This window comes from Rhyacophila brunnea, unplaced genomic scaffold (assembly GCF_057557595.1).
Source record: "Rhyacophila brunnea isolate RB1 unplaced genomic scaffold, BYU_Rbru_1.0 scaffold_24, whole genome shotgun sequence".
Taxonomy (NCBI): Eukaryota; Metazoa; Arthropoda; class Insecta; order Trichoptera; family Rhyacophilidae; genus Rhyacophila; species Rhyacophila brunnea.
Genome location: NW_028232904.1, coordinates 22,280,202 through 22,302,672, shown reverse-complemented (window position 1 = coordinate 22,302,672; position 22,471 = coordinate 22,280,202). Strand labels below are relative to the sequence as shown.

Here is a 22,471-nt window from a genome sequence, read left to right as displayed (position 1 = left end):
AAAGATTTATTTGAATTATATAAATAATAGATGAGTTATATCAATTTTAGTAATCAGTGTGCCTTTTTAAGTGATCCTGAAAAATTAATTCTGTCTGGAATGGGTTAACATAATTGGAGTGAGGGCCTGATCGGTGGATCCCCTTCTAGAAGAGAATAGGTGATATGACAGCGAGTCGCAGTCAAAGCCTCGGTAAAATTATAAAAAAAAGCCGTTAGGTACTAGACACAAATAATATTTGTCTGCTGTTTCGACATAGAATTATCTTCTTTTGTTACATTATATTAAAAGTCTCACTTGAGCATTTTAGAGGCCTGATTGATTATTCTATGTTTTACTATTTTCTAATTTATTACTATTGTTTACGTTCTTTGATACACCGCGCTAGCATTTAAAAAATATTCTCATAGACAAAAAAAACTAAATAATGTTTGATTATTATTTTATTTGCCAACTAATATGAACACGCACCTTCTATTGTTTCAGATTCGCGGCAGGCATCGTCGCGACTGTGAGGAAATTAATAATCGCATGCCAAAGTCATCGCTGCGAATCATCGGCAAGTCGTAGCTGCCGAGCTACTGGCGCGTCGAGCAGCGCCCGCTCCGTCAGAATCGCAACCACTTGACGCCAGAACGCCATAGCGGATGGACGTCGCATATACGTGACAGTGAAACGCTATTCAAAAGTGATATTGTTGTCCGAACAACAGTGACAAAATGCCGTGTAATTTATTCAGTATTCCGCAACGCGCTGTATAACTGAAATTGACCGGGATTTGCATACCAGAAGTGCTGTTTATTGAGTAATTGCAAAAAACGTGTTTGATTTATTTCTGTTTATTCAGAATTATATAGATAATAAAATTATTTATTATTATACGTACTGAAAGAAATCAGTGTTTTTTTGTTGTTAGTAAAACATAAAAAAAATTGTGTACAACTTACTTTTGTTTACTCAGAAGTGATTAAAACTTTTAGTGTAAACTAAATTTAATACCAAAGTTAGCTTAAATTTAATAATAACATATAAGTAATTAAAAAAAAAACAATCTTTATTTATAAAACTGGATATTTTTTGTGAATATATTACTTTTTGGAGTGTAAGATAAATTTATACATATCTATACACAAAATTTGCGATATATTGGTTATTTTTAATTAAGTATATGTATCTGGTTTAATTTTCAATTAAATGAGCATATTAATTACCAGCACCGGATTACCAAGACATTAATGTTAAAATTTTCATTACAATGACAACAATATATAATATAAATTAAACATGATTATGTTCTACAGTGGAGTGAATATAAATAAGTTGATATAATAATCAATTAAAAATATAAAATAAGCACATAATCAGACCGGTGATGCAACCCAAATTGGCATCCGCACGTCTGGCATATTGATTGAAGCATTCTTTGAATTTTAATAAGTCTAAAAAATACTATTAATATTCTCGATATAGTGAACCAAGGAAAACGAAATCAAGACTTGAACATATTGGCATTATCGCACGCGTAAATCGTGTATGGTTATATTCACACGTAGTTGCGGACTTACTTGACCATTTGCAACGATAATATACCAAGCGAATTGGTTTTATTCGTTTATTTATCATTTTGCGACTTTGGAGTAAATAATCAGGTTGTACGATCTTCAGAGAGTTCTGTATATTAGCCTGTTCTAATGTTGGTACAGTTTTATTGAATTTATTGAAGAATTCTTTGTTTATTTGTGGAGAAGATGTATTTAAAATAAACGATAATATGTTTTAAGTATATAAAATAATAAATATACACGTTATGGCGCATAAAAACGTTTCTGAATCACGTCGTTTACGCAATAAACCTGTAAATGGTGAATTGAAAAATGATTGTAATGAAAGGATGCCAGAAAAATGTAGTCCAGAAAGGGATGTTTCAAATGGAGATAATGTAACGAAGAGTTCAACAAATCTTGATAATGATGCCGAAATTACTGGAAGGTTTATTGACGTCGATGAAACGGATCATGCAGTTCCAAATTTTACCAAAATCCACGTTTTAAAGACAAGAAGTTCCAGCGAGCAGAATTTAATGTTGAAGACTTCTTCACTTAGAAAAGGAAAATATTTGAGTTCATCGTTGCTCTATAGCGGTCTCCAAAACGACAGCGATAAACTAAATAATAATTTTAGCAAAGAAGAATTCACAAATAGAAATAGTATAAGTGAATTATTGGGGTATACCAAGGCTGATTTAGAGCAAAATTTTGATAGAAATAATGTAGAGAAACACTGTGATAATGAAGAAAGTAATAATTGTGATACGAAAGCAGAAGAAGAAACTAGATTGGAGATAACTAAAGGAAAATCAGAAAGCGAATGTAAGGAATTGTGTGATTTAATAAAAGCTGTTAGCAATGGTCACAGTTATAAGAAGAATTCAAATGTTTACAGTGTGTTTCAAGCAAAGACCGTGGTCTCTGAAAGGAGACGGTCTTTGCCAAGTTTACCAAAGCTCATAGGACAAAAGATCAATGAGCACAATCAAAGAGTTATGTCCAAAAGCGAAGGAGGTGCTGATTCTTCGTCTTTTGGTAACAAGGACTTCAAGGCGCGCACCTTCAGAACTCTGTCCAAAGGGATTGGAAGATTGCTGAAGCGACACAGCAGTGTTAACATTAGCGAGCCGGATCCAGTCTTCAAGGTCGCATATCTTGGAAACGTCCTCACCGGTTGGGCCAAAGGTATGTCTTGTTTATTACAAACCTAATAAATAGTAAAATATAGAATGCTGTGTGTGGTTTAATATAAAAAGGACTTTTTAGTTATAATTCGAAGTGTTTATACAAAATATTGGTTGTTTTATTGTATCAAAAATGTCGATATAAATACACAGCGTAGTAGACCAGCTGAATAATTAAAAATACATTGATTCGTGACAGATATTCTGGTTTTTTAATTACATAGTTTCAAAACGAAGTAAATACCTATGTGACAATGTCATTGATTTGAAAATGCCAATTTCAAAGCAGGTTTTTTGATATTCGTTAAACAGGCCATAATTTTGTGTGTAAATATCGTAGCATAGCAAAGAATTTTGCAACGTATTAGTACAGTAAAGTAAACATTCAACTCATTGAATATAATAATATTACTCAGTGATATTTTAATGAAGATATTTCTTTAAAAAAAAATAGCAAATTAGTATTGAAGAAAATCAATAAAATATTGCTATATATAAGGGGTGTAGTTGTTATTTGTTTATTCAACTACCCAGGATATTATTTTATATTCAGATGCTTCTGTATGTGACATGTGATATTGTATGGGCAGTGTTGAAGGAAAAGACAAGTTGGCATTTGTATCGTTTATATGGTACAAATACATACGTGGTTATTACACGTCAGATAGCATGAAGTTATATTAAACTATATTTTGAATGTAAAGGTTTAACATAACTATTTTAACTTGGTAATTTGGAAATTATTATGAATGGTAATGTATATGTTTCGAATTGATAATCTCTACTTTCGTAACCTACAATATCGCATATTGGTGACCCCGACGTGATTTTAATTCGCGACCTTATAATGACAGGTAACCAGGTAACCTGTGATCCGGGTAAAGAAAATACCTTCAAAATAATCACAACTTAAAATTATACAAGTGAATTATCAATTATCACATTTTTTATTCACTATACTTACCTACTAGCCTATTTTTGTTTACTGTCAAACTAAAACTTTTCTAGACTTTAAATCTTTCCACCAGTCACCGACTGAGTACCTAACTGTTTTGTTCATGGATATGCTGTTCGGTATATCTTCATTTATTTATTTTTATTTTAATTTAATTAACAAATACAATTTAATCAGCTTGGCTTAGTAAAGTCCCACACGACGTGTTTGTGTGGTGAATTCAAGGCCCACTATAGTCAGGCCGTGACACGAATTTTTAAATGTCGATCGTGGGGCATATTTCGATTTAAATCTGGCAAACTATAGAAAATTATGATTGTTTCATATTAAAATAAATTCTAATTCATTAATTTATTTGAACTAAATAAACAATTATTACTACATTAACCATCATAACTCGCAATTCAATGCTCCAGTCTGTCTATAGTCCAGTGGCGAAGGGTGGAGGTGGGATGTTAAGATCCGCCATAAATAGTGCACATTAAACTTTGTATTTGTTTTTATTGAACTAAGACTACAATTTATAGATGGCATTTATTAGTTTAGTAAATCAATTACACCCTGCCTAAACCAAACCATAAAAGTTTGTGTATATTTTGGGCGATACAACAAAATTGTGCACACTTTTTCATTCATATTTGTTGAATTAAAAATATATATTACACAATACATTGTTGGCTCATTATATATATAATATATTAAATTAAGTAAGCCCTGCCTAAACCAAACTATAATGGATAAAAAATATTATTCTATCTATAATATATCCAATATTTGTATGGTTTAATGCCAATATTTTAAATATTTTATAGATAGACGGTTATTTTTTGACTATTTTTTTCGCAGTGTTTAATTGAATTTTAAAAAATTAACTGACTACATCTCTAAATAATTGTAGACTTAGTTCAATGAAAACAAACATGCGATCATCATATGTATTTCCTTCTACCACTCGCATACAACATACCCTTTTGGTCGTATACCGTGGCGTGACGAATTGTACTGAATGGCGTTCACTATAAAGTATTAGTAACTACTGTACTAATATTGTTACTTCGGTATAGAGCCTAGATGAGAAGCTCGCAATATGACGGCGAAAATTTACTAAATGCTGATAATTAATGTTGGTTGTCTCTCGTGGAAATGAGGTCGCAATAACCGAATGATCCAAATAAATGTCGTACAGATTTGAGTAGCTCTTCCCTTTTAGCCGACATAATAAGGGGACACTCATAGAGGATATAATTAATAAAGGTACTGTAATAATTCACTAAAGCCGACTATATAGCAGTGGCGAAGGCTGGAGGTAAGCTGTTAAGATCCGACATAAATATTCCACAATAAAATTTGTCAGTCGAACGTGTTTGTTAGTTTTTAAAATGCAATTAAACCCTGCCCAATCCAAGTTATAGTAGATAACAGTAAAAAAAATATATCGTTTATCTATAAAATATCTAAAATTATGCCATTATACCATACATCATTTTAGATATTTTATAGAAAGAAAAATATTTTTTATCGATTACAGTTTGGTTAGGTAGGGCTTAATGAATTTTTAAAAAAAAACTTAAGAACACCACCTCCAGTGTATTATTCTTGATTTAACGAAAATTTAAGAGTGACTAAAAAGTGTGCACTATTTTTCGCGGATCCCCCATTGCATACCTAAACAATAATAGTTTCGTTAGGCAGGGCTTAATTGTATTTTAAAAACTAACTAGCACCATTTGCGAATTGTATTCTTAGTTCAATGAAAACAAATAAGTATGACTGAAAAATTTTAGTGTGCACTATTCATGTCAAATCTTAACAGCCTACCTCCACCCTTCACCACTGGTAGATATAATATTCCGAATGACGCCTATAATATGGTCGAAATCCATTATATTTTTTCTCACCGAGTCTTTGTGTTGTTTTAGTGAACGCGTGTAAAAATTCAAACACAAAACGCACAGTTTTCTTTCAAAAGTGTCAAAATAACTGGAAAATAAAGCGGTACTATGTATACACAGTTAGATTTTCTATTCCTGATGACGTTTTAAACGATAAAAAATTCCGAATAACCATTGTTATATAATAATATTGTATTATATTATTATCATTCGTACTTTAAACCAGTTATAACAGAAACCTACAGTGAAGTAAATTAATGAGTTTAATAATTCGTACCCGTGTTGTTATTATTATAATAAAACAACACCTCGACAAAATCGACTTTAAATGAGAGAGTAATATTTTATTAATTATGCGGTAGGTGTTCAGTGGATTTCTCGCCATTACCGAACCAAAGCAAGAAATGTCTGGTTGACCAAATATTTCGTCAGAAAGTTGAGAAATTTAATTAATTTTAGTAATTAGATTGCTGCCAAACAGGAAGACAAAAATTAATTGGCCCTTAATTTAGTCAATTGGTAATATCATATAAATTTAAATGAAATTTCACCACATTGAAGTGTCGTTTATATTTAGATCTTTTCAGACAAAAGGGTATTTCTAAGTTTGTAATAAATATCACTATGTTTATTACAATGTAACAAAAAATATTAATTGAACAATGTGAAGCTATTAGAAGAAATCCCTTAAGCACTTAAATGTTTTGTTTTTTAAAACGACATACACTTTCGTAATCGACAATTTTTGCAATGTAACTATCAAACTTATGACCCCCTCATCCTGGCAGCCCCTCACCTATCATTAAGCTTAAAGACAGTGTGGTGCTCTACAGTAGCGTTTTCCAAATGGTGTTCAAGGTAAAATTAAGGATAGGTATTCTTACAGCGCTCGAAATGGAAAAAATTACGAACCGTAGCGCTCGATAATTTTACGAAAATATTAACACAATTATCTAATTTTAAGCGTATTTTATAAAAAGAGTGTGTAAGATTCATTTGCTATATTGCCGATCTAGCGCAGACGGTCAAATTATTTTTCCACGAGACGGAGCGAAAATTTTGGGGATCTTATGAACCGGAACGGCGCTCCGGTGCGTTCCGGTCCATTTCGAGCCCTGAGTATTCAGTGTATTTTTAACAATATTTTGTATTTTTTAATACTCGTACCTATTGAATTATGGAGTTGTCGAGTATCGATACATAATTATCGCACAACCACATATTTTTAAATGTATATATATTTTCAGTAAAATTGCGCCGCACGCGGCTTTTTTATTATTAGAGAAAATTTAGAATGTATGTTATTTCACGTATTTGATTGACCCGTTACGCCGGCTCCCCTCTTGCGGGGGCCATGATCAAACTTTCTAACGAAGATAATTAAATTTCTTTCGATTCATTTACGCACATTGAGACCAATACTTCAGAACCTTTGACAATGATTCGAGTTACCCCGTCTCCAACCGTCATGTATATGCAGCCGCGATGTGGACACGGCCGCCTTCCATGATGCTATAAACGTGTCAGAATGAAAAGATTTTAGTGCCACACACAAAGAGTTCAGAAAAAAAAATCTTGACTTGCTCTGCCGTCATTATTATCTTTAAAGACATGACCCCGTGTACTGAAACACTGCCGAAACAGAGGAGCTTGGACTTGAAAGTGACGAATCTAAGGAGGGATTGGAATTATTCCATCCTCCATACCATAAAGATTTTTTTTCAAATGCCTCAAAGTTAACTTCGTTAATATCAATTCGAGGTGGCGAATTGGGGCCATGTTTTAATAAACGAAAACCGTGTAGCCTTGGCTTATGGCCCTGTGTATTGGTTTTGATAAAATTGTCTCATCTGAAGCCTGCAGGACGCATATGAAAATAATTACAAGATAAAAAGAACTTTTTATATACAACGTTTTTAAATTTTCTGTTGAATTATTATGCTCAATATGCTCAAACTTGTACTTGATATGAAGTAAATAAAAAACAAATATAGAATACTGAAATGTCATTTTGACATTTCATTTTGATTTCCATAGTAACGCTATATTATTAATTTAGTTGCTAGGACCACCCCCTTAGCAACCAATAATAGTATTTTACTTTTTACGGATTTTTATAAAACTAATAACTTTCCATACAAAACAGAATTAACTGAATATGAATTCAATTCTGCTTAAAGATGGCTAAAAGTATTAAAAGATATTTTTGCATCGTAGTATCTCATTTACATTTATTTAAGAAAACAAAACGTTGTGGACATAACAAATCTAAATTCAAGACGTATACAACATGAGATTTACATTATAACAAATATTATCCTCACAAGAGAGACGAAGAGAATATATAAAATAATAATAAAAATAATTACAAGATAAAAATAACTTTTCATATACCACGTTTTTAAATTTTCTGTTGAATCATATAAACTTAACAATTCTATGTATTAATAATTTAGGGCAAATAAGGAAATTGTCAACAAATCATTTTTTTGCTATTTTGCAACAAACAAATATAGAATACTGAAATGTCATTTTGATTTCCATAGTAACGCATGTATATATTCATAATTTAGTTGCTAGGACCACTCCGTTAGGAACCAATAATAGTGGATTGGATTATGGATTTCTTCAGATATAACTTTTCATACGAAACAGAATTAACTGAAAATGAATTCAATTCTACTTAAAGATGGCTAAAAGTATTAAAAGAATGCGTTGGCATCGTGTTCTGATATATTCCAAAAGTTTCAAATGTCTAGCTAGTCGGGAAGTTAGTTAAAAATCGATTGCAAGATTTGTACTGGACAAACTACCACCGGACAAACTAGAATACGAGTTAATAAAAACATGGTAAAAAACAGATACGTTTATCGTCCTTTGGTCGATTTAAGAGCTTTTGACAGATGCTGCAACCGTAATAATATTATGTTTAAACTAAAGTTATCTTTAAATTCTAATAGATTTAAGTTTAGTACTAGGTATTCCAAGTTGTCTACCTTCCAAAATAAGGTGCATTATATACACAAACATTGACAGCCGAAAATATTGACTTCTACTAGATTTACAAATTGTCAAATCAGTATTAAAAATATAATTTCGAATATTGTATAAACATGAGTTTTCAAAAGCCGCCGAGAAGGACTTTCACTGAATACTTTCCACTATTTTTAATATAATTATTACTAATCTCTATTTCAATAGGATCTTCAGTGATCGCTTGTTGAAAATGAATAATATTTTCACTAAATTATATTCAACACGTAGTTTAATAATATCTTAGATCAAAAGAAATAGTTTAAAAATAATCCACTTTTCTTAGTCCAATAGATTCTTAATGTTATCAATAAACTAATTCTTTTATTCGACGAATAATTCACATGATTTAAGAATGTTATTTTTTTATTGAAAAAACTTCAGATATATACCTACTTACTATAAAAAATCTTTTTTTTTAAATACGACATCCGACGGGACTTGAACCTGTAACCACATTACTTACTATACATTCTATAATCTTGTGAAAGAAATAGTTTATTAAAATAGTTAGCAAGTACAAGTTTAGTAAGTTATAACAAAAATTTGCAGAAATAGGCACTTAATTGATTCCTTGATTTAAAATACAAAAACCAAACATAATGCAATTTTATAAGCATTTTATGTAAAAAACTACTAGCTAATTTCATCGTAATTAGATAGGACGCCCGTAGTTTTAAAGTTTGGTTAATCACATTGGCGCGAATCCAGTAGTTACAGTAGGGATATCATCATCATCAGTCTGAATCTACCCACTGCTGGATGAAGGCCTCTCCAATCTGATTCCGCTTCCCTCGGTCCTGTGCGTTGCGTTGCCACGTACTTCCGCAGAACTTTATCATTTCATCGATTCAGCGGACGTTTTGTACGTCTAGGGTACCACTGGTTGACTAGATTTGTCCAACGATTGTCCCTTTTTCGAGCTATGTGTCTATGTTGATATATATGAGGTATTTTCAAATTATATATGTATATAATTTATAATCTATATAATGTTATTATGAGGATCTGATCAATATATGGGCTTTTATATGTACCTATGTTATTTTGCACCATATATCTAATAAAAATCTATTTTTTCTTATAGTGCGCAAGCTCATATGTTATTTTAAATTGTTTAAATTGACCAAATATAAGAAGAACTCATCAACTGTCAACAAATTTATTTCTCACATTGTGACACATTTCAATTAATTCCTGCAGTCACAAAAAAATGCCCGTCGTCCACCTGCAGTCCGCAATCCACGTCTTTACCAGGTCTATTTTCGTTGTGTAATAATATTATGTAGATTTATTTATTGCATACTAATTTACTTATATACATTATTAATTGATTTCCGCAATTTTACTGTGATTATTGAACATCAAAGCTGTGTGATGAATATTAAAATACATCACGACTCCAGTGTGCCTGAAGCCTTATTTTTCTTTTCATTGTACCTATTCATGATTGGGTATTTACGTATTCTAGCATTTACCTCAATATATGTAATTGATCCGACTTTCGGATTTCTACAAACTTGAGGTAGGTAGGTATATTTGATCATAAATATATCCAGTGACGTCCCTAGCACGTAAGCAGACTTATAACCAGCGTTGCCAACTTAACGTTTGTCTTGCTAGATCTATCTTCCTTATGATAATATGTGATGTTCCCATACACATTGTCTGGTATAATATTGAGTAGGGTAACGGAGATAAAAGATTTGGGTGTATTGTATGATGCAAAGTTCACTTTCAATCAGCATATTCTTGACATCAGTACTAGATCTAGCAAAATGCTTGGTTTTGTAATGAGGGTTTCAAAATAATTCGATAACGTCCGAGTGCTACGTACATTATACGTATCATTTGTGTTGAGTATTCTTGAATATGCCGGCATTATTTGGAGTCCTAATAGATCCATCCACACAATTAAGTTGGATCGAGTCCACAATAGATTTCTTAGATTTCACTACTTAAGAACATACAGGTTCTTTCCTTATGATAATGACAATAAAATGAATTTCCCGACTCGTTTTCTTCTGGGTATGCTATCAATGCAATCCCTGTCTACTCGAAGAGTGATTGTTCTTTTAAAGCATTTCTTTTTATTTCTTCGTGGGTTCATTTACAATCCGTATATACTGGCAAATATTAATTTTCATGTTCCCACCAATATCACTCGTAGCTCCACGGTCTTCAAGATACCTCGTCGCAGGACAGATGCTATGTTTCATGATGCTGTGTATCGTGCAATTAGCTTATTTGGTGGCACCATAAAGGTTGATTTGTTTTTATTAACTACATAATGTTTGTGGACGTATTAAATAGGCTAAATTTATAATTGTATAAATTATCATATTTCATTAATATTTACACATGCTGTCTTTTTATTGTTATTTGTAATTAAGATATTTTTATACATTTGTATTTATTATGTATTATGGCGCATTGGCCAATAGCTGTAATGCCGTAATAATGTTTTTGAAAATAGATAAATAAATAATTATAATAAAATAAATTTTCCGACTCGCTTTCTTCTGGGTATGCTATCGATGCAATCCCTGTCCACCCGAAGAGTGATTGCTCTTTTAAAGCAAATCGAGCTTAAATATTGAGACCATACTTAAATAAGATTTCATATAAATAAAAAGGATTTCAAGTTATACACATTTATATTTTTTATAAAATTCGATGTTTTTTGAAATAAATATAAAATAATTACAAGATAAAAAAAACTTTTTATATACAACGTTTTTAAATTTTCTGTTGAATTATTATGCGCAATATGCTCAAACTTGTACTTGAAGTAAATAAAAAACAAACAAATATAGAATACTGAAATGTCATTTTGATTTCCATAGTGACGCACGTATATATTAATAATTTAGTTGCTAGAACCACCCACTTAGCAACCAATACTAGTGGATTGGATTACGGATTTCTTCCGAAATAACTTTTCACACTACTCATCTACTGACTGACCCAACGTCAGTGTTTTTGATCGGAAAAACCAGGCAATTATGCATATTGCATAGTAAACTGTAATGCTAATTGGAAGAGAGTAAACGTGTTACTATTGATGTATTCCGTCGCTTAGGTCAAGAGTATCCAACCTTTTTGGGGTTGTCTTAGTTTCCATGGCGATCTCTGCTAATAAGAATCTTATAAGAATTTTTGTTGTTTCTTTTGAGTTTAAAATATTCATTTTAAAAGGCAAAATGTCGTTAAATATCTGCAAAAACAAAACTATTTAAAATATAATAGTAATATGGGAAACCAATGCAGTTTTTCATTGATTTAAATATATTTTATTAATGTGTATACTTATATAACTAGTGAGATATTCATCTTCAAATATTCGCCTTTTTAGTTGCAAAACGCAAATAGTCATCAAGGTGAAACGTCAAACGTGTTTGATATTCGGATTTAATAAATTTCATAATATGGTAAAAACAAGATTCACATAATATATATTTCCAAAATATGATAAAATTGGAAGACATCCGTTTTTATATTAAATTTATACGTAATTTCTGAATTCAGTACTTTCCATATGTCAGAAGACTTCAATTATGTCAACCCAACATCATTTTGCAATTCAATTAACTGTAATTATTCTAAATTCACAATCTTAATTGGGATAGACCAAAATTTTCTTCGCGATCGACTGGTTAGGAACTCCTTAGGTTATCGTTATATTCCACTTGCAGAGATGTTGCATTTAAGTGGGCGTTGTTTTATAAATTATTAAGTTATTGTTTTGCTTAGTGCACTCGGAGTAGGTACTTATTTAATCTGTAGTTATATAATTATCTGATTATCTAAGTACATATGTGTGTATCCATGTTGGCGTATTTGATAATGCAGCTGTCTTTATATAAATAAATACAAAGCTGTTCGTCGCGCGTTCAAGCCTTGGTCAAAAAATGCATGTTCTTTTACTTAATGTGTCTTTAATCCGAATGTTGGGCTAATATCTAAACAACTATTCCTCGGAAGAAGTTTGTTAATATAACTTTTACCCTACGACAGCTCATATGGAGATACATTATTTTCTATGTTCTCTCATTTCAATAATGTTACTTATTTTCTTTATGTTGTTGTTTTTATTTAATAAAACGCAATTTTTTTTTATAGTACTTATTCCACTTTTAATTAATATATTAGGACCGGTTTCGTCCGCTTCAGTGGGACATTTTCGACTGAATACATTTTTTTTTATAAAACAATATTTATCAAACAAAATTCAAAGCGATAGAAATAATATAACAATAGGTACATAATAATTATCCGTCCAATAATACCTTCCCAATAACAGACTAATTTAAAACTAATGAGGTTGGACATTAATATTTCATACTACGTCAGGGGCATTAAACAAATTATTTAAAATATTAACAAACCACAAAATATAAAACAATCTACACTTACAATAACATTAATATCAACAAATAATTATAATTAGTCAAAATTAACAATAATTTTTTTTTTTTTTATAAAAAAATAAAATAAAATTATCAATTGAAGTGAGATGGAATAAAAAACAAATACAACCAAAATATGAGTCAGAATTCAATAAAAATAATAAATAATGTACAATATATAAAGTTATGTTATGACAATCCCAAATATTAAATAGGGTACAATAATGGGAAGACACAAAATATAATTGATCATTTAACAAATTAGAATTGGGCAAAAATTTATACCTATTAATTTCTAGGATTTCCTGTTTATCCAATTTTATAGATTTCTCATTCAAATGCAGGATTTTAAAATTTTTACTGATATTAAAAGAGTGATTATTTAAACTTAAATGATTTCCAAAAGCTGAAGATTCATTACCATTTTTGGCACAGGCTAAATGTTCTTTGATCCTAGTATTAAAGGATCGTCCCGTTTGTCCAACATATTTGGCATCACAAGAGTCAAAACTTAATAGATAAATTCCACTTTGGTTAAGTTTATCTAATCTATCTTTAGTATTCACCAGTATTGAATTCAAATTTTGTGTGTTGTAAAATGTTACATTGAAAAGTTTTTTATCTATTTTTCTTGAAATATTTTCAGACACTCTTCCTAGGAAACATAATTTAACCCAGCGTTTAATTACACTGGCTTCATCTATCACTAAGCCAGAAGTCACATTTAATAAAGCTAATTTTTTAGATTTGCTGGCCAGAATGCGATCAATCAAACGTGAGTCATAACCGTTATTAAAAGCGATTTGTTTAATCGTCTTTAACTCCAAAGCAAAACTATTTTCGGACATAGGAACCATTAATAAACGATGTATAAAAGCATGGAAAACTGATAATTTATGTGAGATATGGTGTCTAGAAGAGTTATTAATAATGTTATCACTGAAGGTATCCTTTCTAAAAATGCTAAATGTATGTTTGTTATTTGTAATATTGATTGTTAAATCCAAGAAGTTAATTGTACTGTTCCCTAGTTCCATTGTGAATTGAATTGACTTATTAATACTATTTATGTCTTTTAAAAAAATATCTAATTGTCTTTCCGTGCCTGACCACAAAGCTAAGATATCATCTACATATCTATACCAGTAAATGATATTTCTAAATGAATTTAAATTGCTTATCTTAGATTCGACTATATCCATGAAGAAATCTGCCAAAATAGGAGATAAGGGACTACCCATTGCCAAGCCATTAATTTGTCGATATATGTTTCCATTGAATTTAAAGTAATTCTGATCTATGCAACATTCAATCACAGACTTTATGTCTTTAGTCAACAATGGATTAAGATTCTTCATGTCTATAAAGTCCAAGATTGCTGATTTCAAATCCACTATTGGGACACTTGTGAATAAACTCACGACATCAAATGACACGAGTTTCGCATTCACAGGTACCACAACATTTTTGATTTTATCAACTAAATCTAAAGAATTCTTTATTGTAAATTTTGGTATAAAATCTAATTTATGTTTGAATAAATTATTACCCAATTTAGCTAATTTGTATGAAGGCGCAGAATTAAAGGAAACGACTGGTCTCAGTGGTAAATTTACTTTATGGATTTTTGGTAAACCATACAATCTAGGACACTGCGGATTCATTTGTTTATATGCTCTTTTCAACCTTTCAGTTGGTAGGCATGCATTACAATCATTTATTAATGATTTTACTGTTTCTGCACTACCCATAGTGGGATCACGTTTCAAGACAACAAATGATGGGCCCGACAAAAGATCTTCCATTTTTTCCACATAAGTACTCTTATTCATGATCACTGTGGCGTTGCCTTTATCTGCTTTTGAAATCACTAAATTACAAGATTTAATTTTATTTTTAATCGATTTTACAGCACTAATTTCTGGATGATTATAATTATTATTATTATTTAATTCCTTCTTTAAAACAGTAGAACACAAGTATCGCGTCGCCATGTCCGACTTTAAAGAGATGTCAACATCAATGGCCAAGTTTTCTAAAATCTTTATTGGTTACCTGAAGATTAGGACAATATTTAAGACCTTTTTCCAATAAAGTCGTTTCATCTTCATTAAAATCCACAGTTGTTGTGTTCACCAATCGTTCAGAAAATTTTATTTTTTCCTCAATTATATTAACATTCACCTTTAACGTAGTTTTTACATTCACCAATCGGTCAATTTTACTCTTTTGAGCTATAAAGGTTTTATGTACTACATTTTTAATATGTGATCTAATTTTATAATCCAGGGTATCAAATTCGATTGGATGTAATCGGCTAGTCAATAAATTATGAATAAAGAACACATAGACGCTCGACGAATCCCTGGTGTTGTACCATTTCTTCATTTCCGATTTGATCCAAGCGAGCTGCGCAAGTTTGAGGACTTTCAACGCAATCGGAGATCCAGATTTCGTTTTTATATTCACGTACTTTGGCACAACCTTAAGAGGACGCTCTACAGAATCGGCCTTGAGAATTGAAAATATGATTTTTTTACATGTGGTCCATAATAACTGGTCTACTAGTTAATATAAAAAGGTTGCCGCTAATGTTTGTCTCAATAAACTCCCTACAAGTTTTTTTTTTTTTATTAATCCTCCGAAGCTTGTGAAGTGAAGCTATGGGGTGACCAAAAAATAGTACTTTCTAATAAAATTTATTTTCTAATAAATTTACTAATAACATTTAATGTTACTAAATTCAATATGTTTATCAGTTCTTTGGTGGGAAGTATTGCAACTGATATGATGGATATGATAACTTTTTTGATTATGTGTTGGCCACGATATAAACTTAATAATATATTAATAACTTTTTAACCTGAAATTGTCCGACAACTAAACATACGAAGGATGTTGACATACATATCAACCTACATTTTTATTTCATGTGCTATCCAAAAAACATTACTAATGAATAGTGCTTATTTGTAATGTTTAGGACCTACATATTAAAAATAATAGGTATTGTTTAATTCTAATGCATATTTTTTAAAACGTAGAATTTACTGTCTGCCTATAAAAAGAAAGTGACTTTTTATTGCCTGCGCAACTTCACTTTTATACTAGTGAAACAAGTGGTAGGTAAAGCCAATGGGCGAAATTATATATTATATTAAGAGTGCCTAAAAATAATTATTAACATACAGTCACTAGACACATTATTTTTTTATTAATCCATCGGACTGGCGGGCATATAAAAAATGACTATAAAAAATGACTGTCGCTAGAAAAAGTGTCTGACAGGGCTGCCGACGCAATTAATTATATTGTACTTTTTAAATTTAATTTATAATATATTTTATTTAAGTTTTGTGCATCTAATGCCGGGTCCACACTGGCGCAAAACAATGTCGCGCGACAACCTCGATAAATTTTACGATAATTATCATAATGGCTTAAAAATTTTTACGATAATTATCATACTTATCGTAAAATTTAACGAGGTTGCCGGCAACATGTTGCCAATTTGGACCCGGCATAATATCCACTGTGGTTCACGTAGTGGCATGTACCTGTTTTTCTGGGGTCAACTAATTCAAAAAGTAAACACCCATAATAGAATTTTTCCAGTTTTGGTTGCATTATATTCCAACTCATTTCCGATATTATTAATGGAAATTTCTCGGTGTACATAGTAAACAAACCTACGAATAAAAAAAGACAGTAAGGAACACAGTGATTCATCGCAGTAAAAACTGGCAACCAAAATGGATTATATAATATATTCCAAATTTCTCGGTGTACATAGTAAACAAACCTACGAATAAAAAAAGACAGTAAGGAACACAGTGATTCATCGCAGTAAAAACTGGCAACCAAAATGGATTATATAATATATTCCATCGTATTATTTTCTCGAAATCATAAAGATACTATAATAGTATTTGAGTATCAACCTATGTTCAATTTGAATTGGGTTATAATAATAATATACCCGTAGATATATCAATAGTATGTTTGCCACGATATCCACCCAAGTTATCAGTATGTACTTGCACAGGTTTGATTAAAAACTATGATGAAATTAACATTTTACAAATATTATATTATTTTGACAGCCCTGTTTTCTGATCAGCGGACACGTGCAGGTGGTGTTTATCAAATAATAATGTAAGATTGTCCACAATAATAATAATGTAGAAGTTCGACAATAGTAATAATACTAATAATAATGTTTTTTTTTTAAATAAAATCTCCGATGATTAGTGATTTTTGCCAAAAGATCGATTTAAATTAACGTGCGTACGACGCCGAGGTCGATTTCATACTAAATTATATTTGAATACGGAGCTCTTCAGCCGCCCCTTAAGGCGAAGACATTCGCGATTAAACCAGATGTGTTGTGATGATAAACTCTGTTTTAATTTGTATTTCTTATACAAGACAGTAAGTTTTGCCGTACTGGCTTCTTTAATTTCTAAATAAAGGAAATTATTTTCTTTATATTTTCATGCCAAGTTTTGAGTGTTTTCTACTTAAAATTTGTAATGTTAGCTGTATATAACAGTGGATTTAAGTCGTTGCCCCAACAGGTTCTCCGAATGATTCTACTGTATACTAGTAATGAAGGGTGGAGGTAGGCTGCTGAGATCCGCGATAAATAGTGCACATTAAACTTTGTAAGTCATATGTACATATTTGTTTTTATTAAACTAATACCACAATTTACATTTGGTATTGGTCAGTGTTTAAAAATCAATTAAACCCTGCATAAATCAAACCATAATAGTTTTGGTATATGTTGGACGATACGACAATATTATGCACACTTTTTCATGAGTACGTTGGGTGAAGAATACATAATATTACACATGGTTGGTTCATTTTTTTAAATTCATTAAGACCTAAGAGAAAAATATTATTCTCTCTATAAAATATTCAAAGTAATGTATGATTTAATTGCATAATTTTAGATATTTTATAGATAGACAAGACGTAATTTTGACTATTATCTATTATGCCTTGGTTTTCGCAGGGCTTAATTGAATTTTAAAAACTAACCAACACCATCAGCTGTAAATTGTAGTCTTATTTCAATGAAAACAATTACGTATGACTGACAAAGCTTAGTGTGTATATTTATTGCGGATCTTAACAGCCTACCTCCACCCTTCGTCACTGCTGGTTACAGTGTCACAGTATCTACATACATTAGATGTATCTACAAATCTACATAATATAATATTATTATGGATACCTCTTCAATTGGACTCCTTTTTCTCGAATATGCATTTTTGTCGATTTGGCATAAATGCATTTATTTTACCACGTTTTTATTAAGTCGTATTCTTGTTTGTACGGTGGTTGTTTATCTAGTACAAATCTTGCAATCGATTTTTAATTAAATTCCCGACTAGCTATACATTTGAAACGTTTAGAGTATATCAGAACACGATGCCAATGCATTCTTTTAATACTTTCAGCCATCTTTACGTAGAATTTAATTCATTTTCAGTTAATTCTATTTTGTATGAAAAGTTATTTCGGAAGAAATCCGTAACCCAATCCACTATTATTTGTTGCTAAGGGGGTGGTAATAGCAACTAAATTATTAATACATACATGCGTTACCATGGAAATCAAAATGACATTTCAGTATTCTATGTTTGTTTGTTGCAAAATAGCAAAAAAATGATTTGTTAATTATTTGTCGTAAATTATTAAAACATAGAATTGTCAAGTTTATATGATTCAACAGAAAAAAGTTCTTTTTATCTTGTATTTATTTTTATTTTTTATCTCACATTTCGTTACGCATACAGATTTTTTTTTCTCGATAATAAAATTACTCCATATCGTTTTTAATAATTAATAAATCTCTGGTTTATATTTAAAGTAATTATAAATAATATTAATTAAGTTTTTTTTAAACATTAATTATAACAAAACACTCTGTGAATGTGATATTCTTTGAAGCGTGGCGAATTGATAGTCTATTAATAATCGTTTTATTTGTATTTGATTTTATTGCTATCGAATCAAATTCGGCTAGCAGATGGCCTTTATCTTACATATTTGGCGAACCTAGCAACAATGAGAAGACAAAAATGATATTCAATTAAGAGATGCGTCGTGTGCTAAATCTTTAAAAAATGCTTCCATATGATCTAGAACTAGGGGTCACCCACCATTTAAAAACGAGCTCAACATGTAATAAACAAATGTCAATATTTTGAATTTAGAATTTCGAATTATTGATTTAACTGGCGTAAACGTTCGTCAGCTGCATACAGAACTATTCTAATTCACAATTGAAATATTTTGCAGAACAATTTTTTGAAACAGCCTACTTCAGTTATTTATTATTTACATAAACAAGTGTATGCACCAATTTTTTTATTACAACGATTTTCTTAGCTCGTATTCTTATTTGTCCGGTGGTTGTTTGTCTGGTACAAATCTTGCAATCGATTTTTAACTAACTTCCTGACTAGCTAGACATTTGAAACTTTTACAATATATAAGAATACAATGCCAATGCATTTTTTAATACTTTCAGCCATCTCTAAGTAGAATTTAATTCATTTTCAGTTAATTCTGTTTTGTATGAAAAGTTATTTCGATACCATTATTGGTTGCTAGGGGGTCCAACAACTAAATTATTAATATATACGTGCGTTACTATGGAAATCAATATGAAATGACATTTCATTATTCAGTATTTCTATCAAGTACAAAATATTTGATCGTTTAAGCTAGTCAAGTCAAGTTTATATGATTCAACAGAAAAATTTAAAAACATTGTACATAAAAAGTTCTTTTTATCTTGTCATTATTCATCAATAATCCTATTAAAATATGATGCGTACATTTATCCAAAAAGATAATAAAATAATTTCAGTAATTTGTTTCAAAGTAAAAAGAGCAAATGTAATGTAGAATAGTTCTGCATTCGACTGAGGCTTGTTTTGATATAAAAGCGACCTTCGCGCTGCATGTCTGATATGACGCGAGGCGCGATAGTTGGCGATAGGTAGAGGGAAGTGGCGCGAACTCGTGCTTGCTCTATGCCCCAATGCTGTGGCGTGACAGAGTGATAAAGAGATATATAGAAACGTTGCATTTAACAATGTTTTTGAAACAAAGTTTCTAGTAATGTTTCAGTTAGGTATATCGGACATGTACCCGATCGGTGGCGAAGAGTGTAGGTAGGCTGTGGAAATCCGACATAAATTGTACATACTAAATTTTGTCAGTCATACTTATTTATTTTCATTGAAATAATAATACAAATTCCAGATCGTGTTGGTTAGTTTTTAAAAATCAATTAAACTCTGCCTAAAACAAACCATAATAAATATTAGGTAAAAAAAACTATACATTATTGATAGAAGAATATTTTTCAAATTTTAAAAACCTTCTGCAATTTGTATTATTAGTTCAATGAAAATAATTAAGAATGTCTGACAAAGTTTAGTGTGTACTACCTATGCCAAATCTCCACAGCCTACCTCCACCATTCGACACTGAACCCAATATACAGTATCACTCTATGACGGCATTTTTCCAGCAGTTGTCCACTCGCCCAGCGTCATCAAATATTTTTGTCTACTTCCTGTGGTCTTTCCGCGTTATGCCCAACATGTTTCTTCCCGTGCCACGCTGCTTTACTCCTAATTTTTGGATTTTTCTTCCGTTAATAATTATGCATATTTCACGTGAATATCGAATATCGTAGCACATATTGATTGATCACTTTACGCTTTGACACAATCTAACTAATTACTTTTTAAGATACTATTCAGACGCCTAAGTAAACCGTGGTAAATATACCGTAGACATGAGGGGGGGCTGACAGGGCTCTAGCCTGGGGGCCTGATCTCAGGAAGGGCCCGGCGTGACGAGTCGATCAGATAAGTGAGACAAACATCGATCAAAAATTTGATCTAACAGTTAAAAAAAAAGTCTTTTAACTGTATTTTAATGGATAAAAATACAGAAAATCGCTAAAAATACACCTTAATTTTACCGCGTACACCATTTGGAAAATGCTACTGCAGCGCATCACACTGCCTTTACCCTTAGCGATAGGTAGGGTGGGCACGCCAAATTTCTTAGCCTGGAGGACCGATTCAGGATGTGGGGGCCATGGCCGTAGATTCCCAAATGAGATTTATCTATCTTTTTAGATCAAAACAAACCTAACCTAACCTACCCCAACCTATTAATATAACATAATTTACCTAATATAATCTTAATTTGTGATAATGATGCATCAGAATGTATGAAAATTTCAAATTACCGAAAAAGGTATTTTTAATATAATTGTCTCCATGGAATAAACTGTTTTCGTTAAAAAAAATCATAAAAGTTCATGCGGGCTTCTGCGGTACAATTACCAAAACCGTTTACTATTTTTGCAATTTTTCAGAAATAAGTTCCTAGGAGACCAGCATAATTTTATACCAATATAACAACCCTACAGAAGCCCATGTGCGCTCTGCCAGTTTGGTTGCCAGTGCCAGTTGCCAGTGAGATAAATGATAAAATTAAAATTTTGAATTTCTAGTGCCCGATCGTTGCCAACGTCTGAATCTAGACAATTATTCCCGCCGGTTAACACATACTGCACAAAGTAAGTATAAGAAATGAGCTGGTTCATAATTGAATAAATTAGCAACACGTGAGCAGATGCCAAGCCTCCTCGTGCGGAGACCATAGGGTCGCAAGGGTCAATTGAGGGGCCAGGAGTCCGCGTGACTGCCTGCCCACTCGGCCGAGTCGAGCGCCGCGCGAATGTCGAGTGACTGGCTCACACAAAAGGATCACTTGGCACTTAGTCAGCCTTAGTGCAATATTACTAATAAAAACCACAGTATCTTTCATCGTCGTTAAGTTAACTAACTTAGGTAACCATTTTATTCAATTAGCATTTACTTAGGAGAATTCCACTATCAATTACTATTAAATTATACATGTGCCTAGTTTCAACGTCATCCTAATGAGTGATATTAATTACCATAATATTTAATCAATTAAAATATACAACAAAATGAAGTACTAATTCCTGTCAACTGTCAAGTACTAACTGTCACCAGTTGAAAACATCCATTTGAAGCGAAAGAAATCGGTCCCGATTTATATACATATTATTATATTAAAATAAGTAGAACTAGTACTCCTACGATAGTACTAGTTCTAAAATAATAAAATGCCTTTTCTTCTTTCAATTCTTCTTCAAATTCTTGTCAAATTTGGGATCACAAAGATTATAAAATATATTTTTTTATAGTAAGTACTTAAATATGTTATTAGTAAATAAATATTTTTTACACTATATAATGTTAACATTAATTTTACTAATGGTTTTGTAAATGCGTTTCAAAATTAATAAATCTAAAAAATCTAAACACCACTGCACATGGATGTACTGAAATATGACTATATTCTAAAACATTAGAGCGAG

At 31.2% G+C, this 22,471-nt stretch overlaps 1 protein-coding gene across 1 annotated transcript in view; it reads left to right on the top strand.

Annotated features, from left to right (window-relative positions):
* The first annotated feature begins 881 nt into the window (after positions 1–881).
* The window catches only part of LOC147069208 (uncharacterized), a 99,213-nt gene continuing 77,623 nt past the window's right edge, over positions 882–22,471 (top strand). Inside the window, exon 1 of the mRNA XM_085951070.1 lies at positions 882–2,732. Within this exon, the coding sequence (XP_085807196.1) occupies positions 1,808–2,732 (925 nt within the window). The 5' untranslated portion in view covers positions 882–1,807. The remainder of the gene's footprint in view (positions 2,733–22,471) is intronic.